Source organism: Parasteatoda tepidariorum, chromosome 3, assembly GCF_982258835.1.
Source record: "Parasteatoda tepidariorum strain Cologne lab strain chromosome 3, Ptep-v5.0, whole genome shotgun sequence".
NCBI classification, from domain to species: domain Eukaryota; kingdom Metazoa; phylum Arthropoda; class Arachnida; order Araneae; family Theridiidae; genus Parasteatoda; species Parasteatoda tepidariorum.
In genome coordinates, this window is record NC_141757.1 from 59319517 (window position 1) to 59340295 (window position 20779).

The window sequence follows — 20779 nt, forward strand, 5'->3', positions numbered from 1 at the left end:
AATGTTGTTTCGCGGCGTATGCACCAAATGCTAACGGTGGTTCATCTATAAAATCTGATTTTATAAATTCTATCAGGAAATGATCAAAGTAATTCTAAAAATTCGATTAAGAGGAAATCAACTCAATTCTAATTCAACAGTCAAATCTAAGAATATTTTAAGTATTTAATAAGAGAAAAGAAAAGAGATTACATTTTTAAAGCTCAACAGCTACATGAAATTCTAAACATCGAATGAATATTAATATTCAGTTCTTTTTTTGTTTTTGGCAGTGCGCATGCGCGTCGTTACTTCTACGTAAGAAGAAAATTGTTACTTGACGGGAACAGATACTAATAAGCAAGGCTGCCAACTTTCTACGTTTTTTGGAAAATTTCCTTCCAGTGGTGGGTAAGTTTATGTTTTAATGTATAATTCTTGTAATATATGATTTGATGTCAAGTTCTTTCCACAATTCTAAATGTAAATGATGAAAAAATTGAATGAAACGCTTCTTTATTCATATCTCTCACATGGTGTGGGAGATTCATCTCTCAAATGTTGATGAAGGACTAAAAATTTTGAAGGCTTTAGTTTTTATTTGTCTACCACTCTATATAATATTTTGCAATTGTTGGCAACTGATGCGCATCAGTTGCCAACCCTATAAAAAAATAATTCCCTGCTTCTCTTACATAAAGTGGGCGTATCGTTTTCGACCGACTTCAAGGCTTGCAAAGGGATATTTTGTTTATAGTAATAGTATAAAACACTGCAGGCATCACTTTGCATGGAAAATTTAAAAACATGCAAAAAGAAACTGTCATAAGATGTTTTTTTATTTGTTTATATATTTAAATTTAATAAAAAAGTTCATTTCATTTTGAAAGAAAGTAGTTTTATTTTAAAGTAGTTTCATTTTAAAAAAAGATTTAGGAAACTTTGATACCACCACTTTAATTTTAATAATATAATTTAAGGTATTTACAATCGACTTAATATATCTAAACCGGTTGAAAAAAATTTAAGCAATAAAACTGCGTGACTCAATTAACACGTTCACGCCGGGAAAAGTGAAAATACTGGTAAAAGAAATACTGCAATATTAGATAATATTCGGGAGGAGTTAATCGATTCTCAACAATAACAATTCACTGTAAGGAAATTAATCATGGCAAAGAAGCAATTCAATATAAAAATTGCATCCGTTAAAAACAATTGGTAGTTATGGATTTTTATTATTCCCAGAAAAGAGCTAAAAAATGAAATTTATTGTTATCAGTTTTTACTCCGGTGCGCTGCCAAGATGAGACAATCTTAATGTACAAAATTCGTAATTTAGACGTGGAATTAAAACGTGAATTTTACGTGATGATCTTTTAAAATATGTGCCACTGCATTTCAAATTTTTCCAGACAGTGGCCTCCCTGATAATTCAACAACATTAGTCACATCAATACAATATTTTTTTAGTTTAATTTCTAATGTATTTCGCAGTAATCTTTCACAAAAAAAAATCAATTTTGTGGAAAATTGTGCAATAGAATTTAATATGTAATTGGATTCCTCCTCAATTTTCAATATTAATTTTCCTTATTTATGTTATTCCATAATGACTACTCTGCACAACCAAATTGAAATTTTTTTTTATGATTTTGAGATGAAACTATGTCAATCTGTATAAGCAAAAGGTGCTTGATTTACGTTTCAAAAGCAAAATAGTTCATCACGTAACGTTTTTGTAGAAGAGAAAATCTCTGATATCTCACTTCCTAATGCATACCTGCCAACTTTCACTCTTTCCGAGAATAGAATTTCAGAGTGGTAGTAAAACACTAAACGAAAAACAATCTGACTCAAAAATATATTTATATTTTGATCCCGTTGAAATTCGCTTGGGAAATATTATTACGCTTTTATATATTTATTATAATTATTTATATGTAGTGGTGGTCAAACTTATTTATAATTATCATAATAATTCAAAAAGTTAATTGAGATAACATGAGTATTGCTACCACTTTAAATATGAAAATAAAATCTTCAGGAAAATCCGGAAGAGTTGGCAGGTATGAAAACTTGGAAGACAACTGCACCAGCTCATTAAAGAATTCGGACTCACAGTCTACGCTCCTGAAAAACCCACCTATCTCCATCATAGTAGAATGCACCCTCCAGACATTTTAGATTTAGAAGAGAAATAAGGTTTTATGTCCCAAAAAATGAAACCAAGATCACCAGATTGACGACAGTTACGTAACGTTTTTGTAGAAGAGAAAATCTCTGATATCTCACTTCCTAATGCATTTAGAGTCTTGAAACTTCGTAGAAGTAAATAAGGTTTTATGTCCCAAAAAAGGAAGCCAAGATCACCAGATTGACGACAGTTACGTAACGTTTTTGTAGAAGAGAAAATCTCTGATATCTCACTTCCTAATGCATTTAGAGTCTTGAAACTTCGTAGAAGTAAATAAGGTTTTATGTCCCAAAAAATGAAACCAAGATCACCAGATTGACGACAGTTACGTAACGTTTTTGTAGAAGAGAAAATCTCTGATATCTCACTTCCTAATGCATTTAGAGTCTTGAAACTTCGTAGAAGTAAATAAGGTTTTATGTCCCAAAAAAGGAAGCCAAGATCACCAGATTGACGACAGTCCCACCGTCGATAAGTGCGCCTTCTTCTGCCTCTAATTTGTGGTTATGTACTATTAAAAATTTCTCGCCAAGCTAAATTGTAGATTTTCGGAAAAATGGTTTGCGGTCAACAAAAACATTTACAAATTCGTTATTTTCAGTTATAAACGTAAGATAATAAGAATAGAATGGTTCACCTAAAGGACATTCCTCTTGTACAGTGCAGTAATTTCTCTCAAATAATCTATTCTATAAAATGTTTCCAATGATTTTTAAACGCATGTTTAATAAGGTTTTTGAATTTACATGGCGTATAAAACTGAAAGAATGCATATTAATTCATTAAATAATTTTTATTTGTATTTTACCATATTTTAACTACTATGTAAATATGTGTAAAAAAGTCCATTATTTTTTACTAATGACGGCACCATGCTGTTGTTGCAAACTGTAGGCTGTAGTTTAAAAAAATTAATTAATTAATTAAAAAAACAACTGTCATTTATTGATAAACATATTAAGTAAGCTAGATAAAAATGAAATTTCTGGCTACTTAGGCAGAAAGTAGCTAGTTGTATTTTCATATCTCAATTTCTCTTTTTTTTTCCAATCATAGATCTTAAATCATAGGGACATTCGCTTATGATAATTAAATTACAATTATATTTCAGCTAAAAATAATGTTTTGGCTCCTTTAAATACATATTTATATTGAAATAACGTTGTTTTCCTCCTGCTCTATTTATGGAAATAAAATATTTGTTTTTAATTTTACATTGGATAAAAAAAAATATGCTTTAAAAAATAAAACGTTTATCATTATCGAGAAAACTGATAGATTGCAAGTATAAATAAAGTGAATTTCTTAGTGTGATAATTTTTTAAATAAATAGTAACTTAATTTCAAATTAATCATTGAAGTATATAAAGTATGGTTCTGAAGAATTTAAGAAAAAAAAGGTAATATTTTGCAATAATTAATTAAATGAAATTTTTTTCAATCTGAACAAAACCTAGATTCATTGTGCATTTACCACCCTGTGATTTTGCTTGTCTAGGTTGACAGCAGACAATTAGGTTTGCTCTTGTACGAATCTTCAATATTAGATTTACGCCTGGACACTCTTTATTACACTTTAGCCAACATATTAAGTCTCGCCTCTCCTTTTATGATCCATGGCTAGTCGTAATGTCACAGACAACTTTCCGGTCATTTCGATAGTAACTTTTCTGGTCATTCCTAATATAAAACCAAGAGTCATTCCCGAAGTCTCTTTTCTTGAGGATCTTATTTTCATGACAGAAAAATCGATCATTTTTTATTTAAGTATGTGTTAAATTGTCATTAAATATGGGCTTTAGAAAAATGTGCAAAAGTACTTTCACGATAAAGCAAAATTCGTGTTAAGGAAAAATAATTCATTAAAAATTGTATTTAAATAGATGCTTTTCGAAACATTAGAATTCCAAGTAATTAGTTTATTTATATTAAAATTAAAATTATTTCTTTTATAGTATATATCTACAAAGTAGATATTTTCTTCTTTTTTAATACCAAATCCAAAAAATTAAAATTAATATTATAATCATGATTACGGAGCAAGATTAATTCCTAGAGGTAAATATTATTTAACAAAATTGTATAATCTTGAAAATTAAAGATAATTAAATCATCAATAAATCTAAAAACAAATTTAATATTAATAATGTTGTTAAAGAAAAATAATTATTGAAAACAATTTTAATTTTTTGTTTTAATTTCAAACATCCTTCACCTTTACAGTTTTTTTTTCTTATGCAAATATTATTAATACAAATTGGTTTCAAACTTCCCTAAAATCCAGTTTAGTTCAAAGAAGAATAGCCGTTTCCGTTTTAATTTAAAATTTTGAATTTAAAATTTCAATTTTCGTCGTTGCTAGATTCCATACTAATTGGAGTATTCAACCATGTGACTGCAATACCTGTTCCTGGAGGGAAACAAATTCCAGAGATTCGCCTAATTCAGATTCGGACTTTTTTTTCTTCGCCCTCGCATGGTTTATTTGCTTTAACTATTTACTATTTTTTGCTTACTATTTTTACAACATTTTGATCGGTTTATTCATAGCTCAGAATTGCGTTTGGAACAATCTTGCTTATTTCATTTCTTGTATTATTAAACTTCTCCTTCAAACCAAACAATAAAATAAAAATGAATTATGACAATCAGCATAAGACTTTATACCCTTCATTATGACCTACCTACCTTTATTATAACAGACCTTTATCATGAACTTTATATAATTATGCATTTACTGAAACATTTCAATAGTTTAATCTCAAGACATCTACACTGAAAATATGCAGTACAGGAATTAGAATTTTTTAAAACTATGCATTTTCATCAAACATTCATCGGAAAATAAAGATTACAAGAGTTTCATTTTATTCGCTTTGATAGCACGAACTACGGTTGCCAAACGCATTAACTGATATCCTTTCGACACATCTCGAAGATCACATGACTGCGTAAAGATCCAATTACCGTGAAAAGGAAAAGGGTGGGTAAAAATTCTATAACTCTTTCGTTCTAAGCTCATCAGAAGTTTCTAATTGCCACATGCCTAAGCACATAGTCTAGTTCACTGAATATTTAAAAGACTAGTGCCGCCTCCTCGAATTATAAAGTGCATTGATGGCTTCTGAAAATAGCTTCTAGAAAATAACCGAACCATTAGTTACGACAACATAGATTCTGTCAGAGAAGATATCGATAAGTACACATAACGAAAAATGGAAAAGTGAAAATTTCCTTTGGAGAGAATTTGAAATTGGATCGCCCAAGAAGTCAACAGCACTATTACTGGAATCATTTTCTGCTGTTCAACGATTACGTAATGCCAACAACTTACTCGCAGACACTGTCGAAATTATGCAGTTCAGGAAATTGGAAAAGTTGTTAATAACATATTCTTTACATCCGATAAAGTTTCTGTCTCTCAGAAATTAATTATTGGTTTTAGCAGTTCAAAAGCCGCCTTCCCTTCTAAACGCTGCCATTTCCTCTTAACTCTTAATCTAAATTCTTTCCAAAGAAACTATTTGTTTAGACCGGTATTATTTCTACGGATTTTATAAGGAACTGTTTATTCAAGTGCATTTAATTTTGCACAAAACTCTCATAAAATTTCAATAATGTTGTATATTATAGCTCTTTTAGTGTCGATTGAAATTTATCAAAGACAAGCTGTTAAGTTTTAAAGTAAATCGGTTGAAAATTCAAAAGGTTATATCATTTTTAAATGACTGAGAACTTTTAGAATATCGAACATTACGTAATTATTAACGACCTATAGATTGTCTACCATTCACGAGCTTACCTTGCCTGTTCTGAATGCATAATACTTTCTTTAAAGCCTTTCCAATGTGCAGCGTAAATAAGTGTGCAGAATAAAATGCTTATTTATACGCATTTTATTCACAATACATACATAATTTTTTGATATTTAAAACTTTCATAGTAAAGTTTTGTCCTTTGCACACAGGAATTGTTCCTACATATTTTTAGGTGTATATATTTTGGCGCTTATTTTATCAATCCGGTCATCTTTACACCTATGCATTTTTTCCATGGTCCATGTCCTGTTTTCTTGTAAGTCCCTGTAAGTAGTAAATATTAAGTGGCTTTAAGAGATGCAATTGCTTTTAGAACAGCTTCCCAAGTATTTTTAGGCTGTTTTTCGTTTTGTTTTTTCAACCATGGTCTTAACCCATTAGTGTCCAGCCATAGAAGTGGCGTACGCATGAAAGTGGTAGTGCAATATTTGTTTATGCCAAGTAGAAATTTCCTTCTGTTACCTATAACTTTATTTTTCAAAACGCACATAGATTTGACTTTTCATATCAATATAAATATTAAGATTATTAACCTTTTGCTTACTGCGCCTGATAGAACCTCTTTTCTAAACCGTTCAGCAATAAGCAAAACGTTTATATGTTTTGGTAAATAGAACAATCGTGTTTCTGCAGAATAAATCTTAATAATAAAATGCTTGTGCTATGATTTTTTTTCATTTTTTGAAGAACAATAGACATAATTCAGATAATGCAGCGCTTATGCAAAGTAAGGAGTTCGTGGCTCGTATGAAATTGGTATTATCAGTGAATAGAGCAATTTCATCTCTTTTATACAGACATGACGTATCAATCGATTCAATACACTAAATCAGGTTAAGTATCTTATCAAGGAATTCGGAAAACAAGCCTGTTACAGTATTATATATACACTTTTAAGAAATAAAATTCAATTCATTTCAGGAAACAGTTCGGCGTGCTCCATTTTTACCGACGCAGAACACTTATGATTCTTCTTAAGAAAGACACGGAGCAGGGGCGTACGCAGAATTTTTTCAAGGGGGGTGTTCATAATTTTCTGAAACTACTAAAAGAAATTCGAGTCTGTAATAAAGCACTATTATTTCCCTAATTTAGACAGCTAGACAATTTTGACTTTTTATTTAAACAACATTGTTCAGTTAAATTTTGATTTGATTTTTTAAGTTCAAGAACATAATGTAATATCTTCTGAAAATAGTCCAATGTCATATGGGTGGGAAGTAACACTTTGAGGGCCACTTTCACATTCATCAGATTTTGTTATGCTAGAAACGTTTTCTTCAACGGAAGTATCACATTTCTGTACAACATAAAAACTTTGGTACTAGATGCTGTCACCTCACTAATTTCAGGTCGTAATTTTTTCTCAAAGTAATTAAAAAATTTTCAATTCTGGCATTTTGACATCCTAAAGATCCAAGAACAGCAAATATATATGGGTCATTCTCACAAAAACAGTCATTTTCATGTCCCCAGTATATTTTATGTTTGTTTTACAGCTTACGAAAAAAAAATTCAGGGAAAGTGTCCTTCAGAATGCAAGCTAACAAAAGAATAAAAATAAAATTATCAATTTTTATTTTTTATTTATTTTAGGTAATTAAAATATACCAATATGTCATTCCCTCACTTGTCCCCACTGCTGATTTAAAAAAAGAAAAAAATTGTTACTGAAATAAAAAAAAATTTTTACAAATTCGTGTTTTTTATTTCAGAATACTAAAATATAGAATTCAGAAAATCAATTTTAAATTTAATTTCTGATAAAAATATTAACACAGCACTAATTTAAACTTTGTCCCCAGTGTTTCGCGTCATTCCCTCACAACAATGCTCTTATCACCTGCAATCTTCTTAGAATAAAAATATTTTAATAAAAACTTCAGAAGTTAACAACTGGTATCATAGAACAAAATTGCAGTAAGTTTCCATCTTCAACTTAAAGAAGCCTTGCTGTGGAATAAATTTGAATGAATCAAACCAGGTAAAATTTTTTACATTTGTCATTCCCTCATGTCATTTTTTAGAGTAAAATAAAATACAACTTCATCGAGAAAGTGGATAATTATATGTTGCTTTCTTGTATGAATATAATTGTATGTGATTGACTTCAGAAATTAATTAGGCCTAACTGTTATTTTTAAATTTTATTGAATTCGTCATTCCCTCACTAGTGTATAAAGTTAGGGAATGATTCAAGATGAGTATATTATTAAATTTTTTTTTGTTCAATCGTGCCAGCCAATTTTATTTCCCAAACCTGTAAAAACTATTAAATATATAAGAGTAAATTATAATAAATATTAGATATACTTAGTATGCTATCATTTTCAAACTTTAGGTAGATGTAACTTAGATAAAAACATGTATTAAAATAAAATATCATTCCCTCACTATTAGAGTCATTCCTTCACTTTTTAAACAGTGAAAATAATTAATTTACTTATTAATTAATTTGAAAAATAAATTTAAAAAATAATAAATAAATTTATTAAATTAATTAATTTATTTATTAAATTAATTAATTTATTTATTAAATTAATTAATTATTAATTATTATAAATTAATTAATTATAAATTAATTATTTAAAAAATTAATTTAAATATTAAGTATATTTTATAGGATATATACTTTCTTTATAATGCCATTACATATTTCTATTAATATAAAAAGTTTCAGAGCTTTTTATTCACTTTACTTTTTCGGGATTTTATGAACTGAAAAATGACAGTTTTCGTGAGAATGACCCATATATATATATATATATATATATCACGTGATTTTGGTTTCAAAAGTACAACCCTATTATAGTAAATGTTTTTTTTTCTCACGGTATTCCTCAGAATACCGTGAGAAAAAAAAAGTAGGCATAAGGCAAGTAAAAATATATAGTCCTAAAAAATAATAGCTCGCATAATTTCTACAAAAATGTTTATTTTTGCCATTTTGTCTGAGCTCAAGGGGGGTGTTTAAACCCCTAAACCCCTCCCTTGCGTACGCCACTGACACGGAGAACCACTAGAAGTTTAAAGCTTTATTCTATTTCTCAAAAGGCAGTCAGTTAGCTTATAAAAACTTTTCATTACTGGGACCGAGTTCATTGATTCTTTCAACTACAAAGTCATCAACAACTATCTATACGCAAGTGACTGAATTCTTGAACTCAGTCCGTCAGTTGAGTGTATTGTAATGACACATGGATTAAACTTTCCAGAACATTACGGACTCGACATCATAAATCATTGAAAACTCCTCCACCTTGACAAGATACCTTGGCAATCTACGTTCTTCAAAACGCACGTCCTGGTCGAATTCAAAGGTACCAACGATTCCACCGCCACCTTCAATTTTGATTAGCTCCTCCAGACGTCTTTTTATAAAGTGCCTCGTACCATAGCCAATACTTTAAAAAAAATGGTGAGTCTCAGTACCTGATTTGTCTTCTGGAATTAGGGCCCTCTAACTATAACAAATATTTTAAGAGTGTATGTTTTTTTCCACTTAAGAAATGTCTACTAGAATTACGAAAAAACAAAAATTGAATATAAGCTCTAACTCAGTGGTTCCCAAATGGTGTTCCGCGGGATCCTAGGGTTCCATTTATGGGTCAAAGCGAGATTCCGAGATTTAAATTTTTTTTAAATCATTAAAGATTTTTTTTTTAAATTTGTAATTAAATTTATATCACACAGCAGTAAACCATAATTTATTTGATAATTTGGTTATTTTTATGAAAAGCTTTTTGCAAAAAAGAAATGGCACATTTCATAAAAAAAAAAAAAAAATTACATTAGTATTTCTCGTCGAACTTTTCAATTCAAAATAAAATGACCGAATTCATGAATAACGACTTATGTTTCTCTGATAACTATTATCAGCGTTTATAAGAGTTATTTAGTTCAAACTATTATTAAAAAGAGTTATTTAGTTCAAACTACAGTTCAACTTATTTATTCACTTTTGGCTTGTGTATGCACCAAAAACAAACACAAAACTAAACACGATGCCACTCCAGGCCTACGAATTCAACTGTTTAACATAAAACCTATTATTTTATGAATTTTATTGATAAAACGATCATTGAAAAAAAAAAATTCATTCCTCACATTAAATATCATCAAAATAATTAGTAGCTTTTTTCTGGTTATTATGCTCGTGGCAGCTAATAAATTTTATTTAAATATTTTTGTTTAACATTTTTTATCGCTCTCTCTCTCTCACACACACACACACAGTTAAACGTAGTTTACTTAATTTTGCCCTCACTTAAAAGATTCTGACCTGTATTAATAGATTTTATATACATATATATTTAAAACGTTTGTATGTCGTGGTGAAAAAAATCACTCTAAATTTAATTTATTTAACCAATAGTTGTTGTTTCTCATGTCGCTTGCCAATGCCAGCGAGCCTGCTTGGGGAAACCAAGTGAATTTAAGGCTAATGGTACGCTTCTTGTTTTTCAATGGCACGATCTACGGCCAAGAACACAACTTCAGCCACACACACATCCCAGCCCGATTATAGGACGGACCCATTCATTCATCCACAGATTATAATTTTGATCTTAACCAGAGAACGATCAATCTCCAGTTCAGTACCTCTAGAATATACGCCCAGTGCAACCAATAATAAAATTTTAAATTATAAAATTTACCACCACTCTGAATATGCAAATAAAAATATTCCGATAAATTGGAACAAATTGGCAAGTATGTGTATGGTTCGTCAAAATCATTTAACGTAGTCAAAATCATATAATGGTAGTCACCTGGCAACAATTTTACCTTAGCCACAGTTGGATCCAAAATTGGCTCAATATAGGTCCTATAAGGAAACATGCTCCGAGAAATGTTTGATTATTGGTCCTAGAATGGCCTATATTGGCAGAATTATGAATATAATATGAAATATCGGGTGAATCGGACAATTCTACACCCTTGTGCAAATTAATTGAAACACTTTTTTTTTTGTGTTTTTTAAAGAAGATGTTTTGGGGTTATTTCGGTTACAATGGGATTGGACCTTTGCAGCCTATTGACGGTATGATGCGTTCTGAGCAGTACATTACTATTCTGGGTAAAAAAAGTTGTTCCAGAGTTGAAGAAACGATACCCTGATGGAACAGGGATTTTTCAACAGGATTTAGCTCCTTGCCATACGTCCAAAATTGTCAAGAAATTCATGTCTGATTGAGACATTGATTGTCAAATTGAGACATTGGAATGGCCAGGGAACTCTCCGGATATCAACCCAATTGAGAATCTCTGGGCCATATGCAAGAATCGCCTATTAAATATGGACTGTACAACTATGGAGAAGCTAATCACGGCGTTAATTCATGTGTGGTACAAGGACACAAATATTGTAAATGAATGTAAAAAATTAGTGTAATCCATGCCGAATCGTGTCCAAATGTTAATAAAGTGTCGTGGAGATCATATTATGTACTAAAAATTTTTAAGTTTGTATAAATTTAAATAAAATAGCATTTTCTCTTAGTTTTCTGAATTTATTGAGTTTGTTTCAATTAATTTGCACAAGGGTGTACGTAGGACCAATATTGGAAAAATAACGGCCCTCCGAACCCTTATTAAACCAAGATTCATGAATATTGGACTAATGAGGGCTCAAGTTATTTTGCTGCTGGGACAAAATCATTTTACATAAAAGTTATTAAAACAAGAATCGAATTTGAATGAATAAAAGTGGCTACCAGATTAATTGTAAAAATAAAATATTTTGCAATATGCAAACTTATATCATGTATACAAAAAATTAATGTAATCAATTGTTGCTACCACTTAAATAATTAAATAGTTAAATAAAATATATCTGAGTTTAATTTTAATGCTTGCATAACCATTAACCAAACAAAAACACGCTTCTTGTTTGGCACATGGTTATGCGAATAAATAATAAAAAGGATATCTGTGATTACTCATGAAGAATTACGCAACTTAATTCTAACAATTTATTTTTTTCCATATTATACTATTATTCAAGGTTTTTATCAATGCATAAATTTAGCTTTAAATAAATTAGAAAAAAATCTTTTTAAGTGTCCTAATTTAAATTTTTATTGCTATCTCTAGTTTTTTATTTATCTACACAAATGGTTGGTTTAAACTAAACAAACATTTAAGTTTTAGCTAAGTACTAATTATAATTAAATAATATAGTTAATACTAGTGATGTTGTTCGATTGACTTTAATACTATATGTTTTTGAAAACGCTGAGTGGTATGGATTAGATCAGTGATTCTCAACCACTGTGCCGCGGCACTTTCGTGTGCCGCCAAATTCTGAAAATATGCCGCCAAAATTTAGAAATGATACAATAAAAATTATAATGCTTTTTTTTATTACGAGTAAAGTTTAAATTAAAGAAAAGTGTGTATATATAAAATATTATATATATATATAGATACATTTTATAATTTTTCCACGCTTTAACCGCGTGAACATCTTTGTCGGCGATTGTCTTGTCTCTGACAATTTTAAAATAAGAAGGAAGTGCTTAAACTGTCTTTGACAATTTTAAAAAATTTTGAAATAAGTAGGAAATTTAATGATTATTAAAATTATTAATTAACAAAGGAAAGCAAGCTAAATATTAACTTTCAAACGGAAATAAATCTAATCATTAAAGTAAGCTATGCAATTAATAGTTATAAAAAATTAGCAAAGGATAACTGACAAAAAAATAAGCGAGCAATTAATAATCAGTAAAAAAACTAGTTAACAAGAAATCACATAAAAATAACTGTTAATAGCTATAGAAAACAAGCTAACAATTAATAACTAGCAAAAAAAATAACTGTTACTAATTAATAAAAAATTAGTCGAAAGATAAACCCTTAATAAACGTTCTTTTGTAGTACATATTATTTTATTTCACATTCAAAATTATTATCACAAACTATTTAACATAGGTAAGTAAACAACTTTTAAACTAATTTTTTTCATTGTGCGCCGTCAAATTTCAAAATCGTTAAAAGTGTGCCGCCCCCCAAAAAAGGTTGAGAATCACTGGGTTAGATACTTAGTAGACAACATATTTCGAAATAGTAGCCAAAGAGCTTTGCTGATTTGCAATAACGTTTCACTCGAACTTATAAAGCAATTAAAAGTAGATATTTAAAAAGTACTCTAATAGTAATGAATTGGAGTGTTAATTTTGAACTCCAAACATTTACATAAAAACTTATTCACCACTACAGACCAAGAATCTTAACTTACTTAACTATTTAAAGAAGCTTTACGAGCAATTTAATGCGCATAAAACTTACTCCTAGAGCATATTACCTTAATTATTTTTTAATATATTGTTAACTCACGAAAAGTAATTAGGACAGGAAGTTACACTTACTCAGTAGTAATTTTTGTTGCGTATTTTAACCCATTAATGAAAACCAATAAGAAAGTTGTTCTACCTTCAAACTAAGTCGATACTTTCTTCGATTACCTATCACTTAAGCAGGGTGAAGCTATTGTATTTTGACTTTAAACCCTAATATATACATGAACTTAAATTATTATTATATCATAGCAAACAGAACTATCTTGTCTCTACAAAGTCAAATTTAATAATAAAAAAACTTTTTGTTTTTTTTTCCTTAAAAACAAAGCCCATTATTTTTAAAAATATTTTGCTTTATTTTACCCTTCTTTCTTTTCTTTCTTTATTCACTCGCTATATCAAGTAACATCATACACTATAATAACGGCGGCTACTCATAAAAAAATAATCATAAATAGGTCTTATATATATATATATATATATATATATATATATATATATATATATATATATATATATATATATATATATATATATATATATATATATATATATATATATAAGACCTATCTTTGAGTACATAGCATGTACGTTGTGATTGTCAGAAACAATTTTAACTTAACTTTATTAAATCAATATACAGATTTTAAAATCTAAAACTTAAGCTATTTTGCAGTATTATTAAGTCACTCGGGGACTATTATTAGCCTTTAGGTAATCCTTATAAAATTCAAATTACCGACATCTCTTCTTTGCACTTCAACAAGCATTTTATAATTATCACACTTTCCGAAGCAAGTAGGGCAAAAGGGCATGTTTTCCCGACCCGATCTGTTATTAACCAGACTTGCCCGCATTAGGAATAGTTTCAGATTAAACACATTAATCTTGAAACCTAGATATTTCAAGTGTCGAAGAGCAATGTGAATTAAAACAGGCGCTTCCATTAACGGTTTCCAAATGTTGGATGCCGGAAATTAGACTGGAGTTAGACCACATGCCCCTCTGCTAGGAAACATCAGCTGGACTACCCTAATTAAATGTTCTGAGCAGCTTCTATACAAATCCATGGTGCACATTAGAATTTCCAAATAGGAATGAATGTATTAGGTAGTCTATTGGCAGAAATAGATAGTTCAAACTATCATGCAAATAAAAGCATAGTTCCTTTAGATGTTTTATTTAAATTTTATGTTTTTTATATTTAATATAATATTCTTGACGAAGTAACAGAATTTTTTGTCTAAATAATGAATAAATTTCACACGACACATATCTGTTTATGAATGTTTTTATTATATCTTATCTCATATGTGTCACTCGAATTTGCGAGAACTACCGATCTTTATCATTTTATTTTTGCTTTTAAATATTTAGTCACTATTTAATTTTATGTGGATTAAATTCATCAGACTTCGGTAAAATATTTATACTTTTCTAAATTCAATTGGCTTTTTAAAAGGTTTGGATTGTATAAGGTTAAAAGTTCAATTTGATGAGACAAAAACTCCCCACGTTAGCCAGACACCATGAGGATTCTATCACGTGATCCATCTACCCCACTGAGGATATTTTAAGTCGGCACTGAGGTTGGAGCGAGTCAAGAGCAGAATTTGTATCGACTAGCTAGTGTTGGGATGCGAACTTGGATAACTTTATAGGCAGGTGAGCACTCAATCCCCTGAGCCACCTTAACTCGAGGGAAAGAACGCATCAAAAAGATGTCCATGAAAGCTTGTTTGTCTAAATGCTTGATCTAGGAATTCCCTTGTCTTATGAATGGTCAAAATAAAGTTTTAAAAACATTTGGTATAAGAAACCATTTTCCAGAAAAATGTAGAAACCAAATAGCTATTCACGTATAAAAATAATAATGAAACATAATAATAGTTTTCGATCCATGTCAAAAACAGGAAAACCTACAATTATCTTTTATTATTAAAAAAAGTTATTTTCGCTTGAAATAGGATGGTGCTTTCTTTTGCAACGTATAAAAAGGTTCATATTAAAAACAAACTACATAAATGACTTGCCCTTCCTAAAAGAGCAATAAAATGGGGAAATAAGTTATAAGGTTTCAATTTTATGAAATTTTTTTTTTTTACTATATTTTAGAAATAAGGAGTATTATTGAAATTGAATTTTTCACACAAAAAATGAAAAATCTTTCCATGCGATTTACAAGGTGGACTGGACTATGTAGTTGGATACAAGAAAGTCACACAAACTATTGCGGAATATTTAAGCTGTGAAAGAAACCCCAGCTGTAACCATTTGATAGCTGTTTCAATAATCATCCTTTTCTTAGCCAAGAATTTTTCACCGCTATAGAAAAGTAGGATTTCTATACCATTATTTTGAGTCTGTCTTCGACAAATAAAAGGAGGGTGTAAAGAAATATCCGGGGAAGATATTTTCTCAAGCAGTTACTTTTTTTAGGTAAGCCTCAATTCATTTTGAGGGATCACAAGATATGTGTAAAAATGCTTCTTCAGCCTATGAGAAATCGAGTTCACCAGAACTTTGATCTGCAAGCTCAGTTATAGAACGTCTGTTTTCAAATTTACTTTTATCGAAACTCACCAGCAGAGAATAAAATAAAATATTCTCAACGGCTTTTGGACTTAACTTGTTGAACAAAATCTGAAATAATAATTTTAACCTAGCTATTGTATCAGTAGTTATCACAAGACTTTTAAAATCTCAAACAGTGTAAAAGGACATAAAGATTTTCAAAAAGTTTCATAAGAAAGAATGATTAAAAAGTAAGACGTAACTAAATTATTGAAGATTTAAGGTGACAAGTGAAGAGGTAATCCTTCTCAAAATATAATCTCCCATATAACAAATATTAGCTATTTATTTTCCAAAATAAAATAATGAGTAAATTATTTGTTATTACATAAAAAATTATTACTAACATTTGATTATTTTCCAAGTTATTAATACAATACAATAATTAATACAAATTTAAATTTCGCAAAATTTATTAATCACTTACGTTTTTAATCAATTAGTAGTCATTCAATTCAATAACGGATCAAATTTTTCAATCCAGTTTGGTTGGCAGGTTAATTTTTTATAATATTTAAACTAACAAAGGTATAGCTTAAAGAACAAGACAAAATATAGGGCTCAGGTTCAATATTTATCGAAAATATATTTAAAAAAAAGTGTTCGGAAAATAAAATAAGCGTTAATTTTAAAGATTCAACTTATTAAAAACGCTTATAATCTACATCATTTTTAAACACGTTTTAAAAATTTAACTTCAGAGTTGTGAGACATTAAATTTCAGCAGATTAAATGTATGCTATTTTTGAATTTGAATTTTATAATCTATGAATTCAATACAGGTTTACTATATAATTAAACAGACTTTATCATACTTGAAGAATTTTGGTTCAACCACCGCTTTAAAGCCCGTCCAGCATCAGATTGATGAGTATGAGCTTGTCTAGAAAGTAAAGGCAGTCGGTGCGCAATGCTGATCATATTGCCACCATTATGCAGTTGGTCACGAAATAGTCGAGCCTTAAACTCCATGACTCACTGGAATGGCTTACCTTTTATCATATTTTATCATTTCACACATTTTATCATGTATATCTAACTAGTATTTATCAAATAAATATTAAGTACATAACTTTTAAAGAGAAATTTTAATAAGTATCAAGATTTTTCGAGATCGTTTTTTCTTGAGTAAATATACTTTTTTTTTTTAAATTTTCCTTCATTTTTTAAAACTAACAATAATTTTTAAAAATAGTTAAATTGAAATAAATTCAACTCGATAAAAAACTTCCTAATAATTTTTACTATAACAAAAATCCAATCAACTATTTTTTCTCACTTATTTAATTTTACGTACTGTGTGGCAAAATGATGATAAAACAGTAATGATTTAAAGAATTGAAACTTGGTAAAACGCATTAAAACTTCTTCTAGCTAGATTCTTAAAACGAAGAAGTATTATTAATTTTATTAAAACTTTTTTGAATGGTTTTTTAAAATGTTTTATTAAATATTCAATATAATAATACTTGAACTTTCGAGCTAAGCTATCAAACAGGTTTTCCCATACTAAAATTTAATCTCAGCAATTTAGAAATATAATTTGAACATGCTAATAACGTAGTGCTTTACAAAATAAAATAAAAAGTTGGGAAATTAGACACAACTATAAACGTATTTTCTCTAAATAGACATAATTTTTTGTTCTTTTTCGCATATTCAACCTATAAAATATTACTTGAAATTTAGATGATATGATCTTAATATTTTTGCCACTCCTATAAATAATTTGGACTACCAATTGTAAATTTTGAGTTTTTCATTACATCAAGCAAGTTATTCTTAATGAACTTTTATTGATTTGATGTATAAGTGGTATACTATAATTTTTATGAGAAAACGCTAGATAGTTTATATTAGGGAGCAAGTAATTGCACTTTGATATTATCAACTAAACATTTTTAAAAAAGACAAAAGTTTAAAGTATTTAAAGTTTTACTTAATGCTATATACACCGAAGAGCCATTACATTATAACCACCCTGCTAATAACATGTAGGACCACCTTTAGCCATCAAAACTGCCAGCACCCGTTGTGGCATTGATTCCACAAGGTGCTGATAGGTAGTCTGAGGTATCTGGTACCAAGAGCTCACCAACTGGTCCTCCGATTCCCTCACATTGCGAGGGGGTAGCGTAGCAGTATGAGTTAGGTTTTCCAAGTAGGATCACAAATGCTCTATTGGATTAAGGTCAGGTGAATTTGGGGGCCAAGACATGATTTGAAAGTCACTGGAATGTTCCTCAAACCAATCCATGACGATTATGGTGCATTATCGTGTCGGTAAACACCATCCCCCGCAGGAAAAACTGTTGCCATGAATGGGTGAACCTGGTCTGCAACTATGTTCAAGTAGCTTACAGACGTCAGGGATTGTTCTATGAGGATTATAGGTCCTAATGTGCCCCATGAAAACATTGTTCCCGGGCAAGAAACCATGAAAACTTGGACGAGCCCATTGATATAGATGGAGGGTGGTCATAATGTAATGGCTCTTCGGTGTATATATATACATATGTATATGCGTACCTTAACATTTCCGGGCATGGGTTCCAATGAAATTACAATCCCGATGATGTGCTCTAACTCCCCTAGAAGTTTGTCATAACCTTTATGCGACTTCCATTATATATATTTATATATAAAGTTATATATAAAGTTTTTAAACTTGTACCTTTTGACAAAAATAGACTAATACCATGATTTTTAAAAAAAAAACTGTAGCTTTAGGAGCATAACTAATTTCAGATTTTAACACCTCACACCTGAATCAGGCAAGATCACTAATTTGTATCAAGATCAAGTATGCTACAAAAAATTAATTCCAAAGAGTAATAAAAAAACGAATTAAAATGCTTTTTTTTAAATCAATCAACAAGGAAATGAAAAAGTTAACCTGTCGAAGAATAAATGAAGAAGTGAATGCTACTTCATTTGTGCATTAGAGAATCAATGAACAAAAGAGTCAAATTAATAAGTCAACGCACCAATGAAAAGAGAATTAATGAATGAGAGAATCAATATATTACAAGCGAATTACATCAATTCACTAAATTATCAATTAGTTTATTCACCCTTTTTATTGATTCACAAATAGATTTATTGATACACTACGTTGATGCATTCATTTATTTGCTTGCTGATACATTTATTCAGTAATTCATGTATAGGCCCATTCCTTAATTTGCTGATTCATGTATTCAATGCATTAATTTATTAAGCCATAAATTCATTAATTTGTTCTCCAACTGAGTCATGATCATACGAATTCACTTATCTGTCATTGAGAAGATGTTTAAAAAATGTTAGTAAATAGATTTAAAAAAAACAACTAAATTGCTTGAGTATTAATATTTTATCAATTGTATTTCGCTAAGTATTTGTATGTTTATTAGCATATTTAACGTTAATTATATATTTGAACTCATGCTATATAGCTCACATTCAATTCTATAAAATATCATCTTTTTTTAAATTCCATTTTTTTTTCCAAAAACTTTTATTTAGATAAAATGGTTTTTGTTAATTACAAAAATCGTTTGATAATATTTATGAATTATTAAGAAACTTACTACTCAAGTCATTTTAAGATATGCATATTTAAATATGCACACGTAAACTATTTTTATAAAACAAATTTTGCATACATTTTTCATTATTTTGTATATTAATTTAGACTGAACTAAGTGAAAATTGTATTCAGAATTTTGATAATTTATGGTTACATAATACAACATGAGACATAGGTGTCTTTTTTGTGTTACTTCCAAACACAGCTAACTTCCAAATAATAATTTTTCTAATTTGCACTTTAGATCAAAGAGAAACTGTTATTCTTCATTAAAAAATTTTTAATTTACAAAATTTAAATTTTTTATCTTCAATTTAAATTTTTTTGATACATTTTTTAATATGACTAAAATGAAATTCTTTTCAAATTACTTTTTTTTAAATTTTATATTTTAGTACAAATATAATTCTGATTGTCTAACAAATATTTTTAGTAACTATTAAACTGTTTTTTAAGAGTAAAAAATACCAAAATATATTTTTACTTGTAATTAGTGCATCATAAAAATATATATATATATAAGGGACAGCAGTGTCCCATCTGTGTCAAAGGGTTAATATTGTTTATTTTTTCATTCATTTTATTTATTTATCTTTATTTATTTTTACATATTTACAATAATTAATATAAATTTATCCACTCAAAAATAAGAGATAATAACAAACTTTGCATAATATTTATGATCTAATGTAAATCAACATATTAATCTAAGCATTACAATTATACAAGCAAGAAAAATAATTTAGAAAGATTATAATTCAAAACTATGCTAGTAGAACTGACATAGATAAATAATTCTTTTCTGTTAAAAAGAATATCATTTTATTGAAAATTAATAGCGAAAAAAATACACTTATAGACTATTAACTGAAGCAGACATTTCATAAAATAAATAATTTCTTTATTTTAACTCTACGTAGGAAAGTATATATGATACAAATTTTAATAATAAATACAACACATTACTCTGCTTCAAAAACAAGTATTTGACAGGATGAAACCGGATAAAAAACATTACAGAAAAGTTTTTCACAGTGATATTGTGATATCAGAAAATATAGTTTTCTCTTTATGCTGAGACCCGATTTCTGTCATGATATCAGAAACAAGCTGAAATGGAAAAATAAACATAATTAAAAAAATAATAATAATAATTTAATATTTTGCGACAAAAATTATCAAACTTCAAATTCCAAACATGCATCATTTTGCAAGATTATTTTTCAATGATAGATAGGTAGAATGCAATATAAAACAACACAAGCTTGTTTAGTTTAAGAGTGACAAAAAATGTAATGACATTTTGTATTCGATGTGACAAAATTTAATGATGGTT

General features: G+C 28.8%; 1 protein-coding gene and 1 long non-coding RNA gene across 3 annotated transcripts in view; one reads left to right on the plus strand and one right to left on the minus strand.

Moving 5' to 3' along the window:
* The first annotated feature begins 304 nt into the window (after positions 1-304).
* The window catches only part of LOC147813826 (uncharacterized), a 34778-nt gene continuing 14303 nt past the window's right edge, over positions 305-20779 (plus strand). Inside the window, exon 1 of one of the 2 annotated variants that reach the window (XR_015432570.1) lies at positions 305-390. This is a non-coding gene — a long non-coding RNA (uncharacterized LOC147813826). The remainder of the gene's footprint in view (positions 391-20779) is intronic. The other variant, XR_015432569.1, reaches the window with a different exon arrangement.
* Sec6 (Exocyst complex component Sec6) overlaps positions 20323-20779 on the minus strand; it is a 34168-nt gene continuing 33711 nt past the window's right edge. The window contains exon 23 of the mRNA XM_087159382.1: positions 20323-20553. Coding sequence (XP_087015508.1) covers positions 20473-20553 — 81 coding nt within the window. The 3' untranslated portion in view covers positions 20323-20472. The remainder of the gene's footprint in view (positions 20554-20779) is intronic.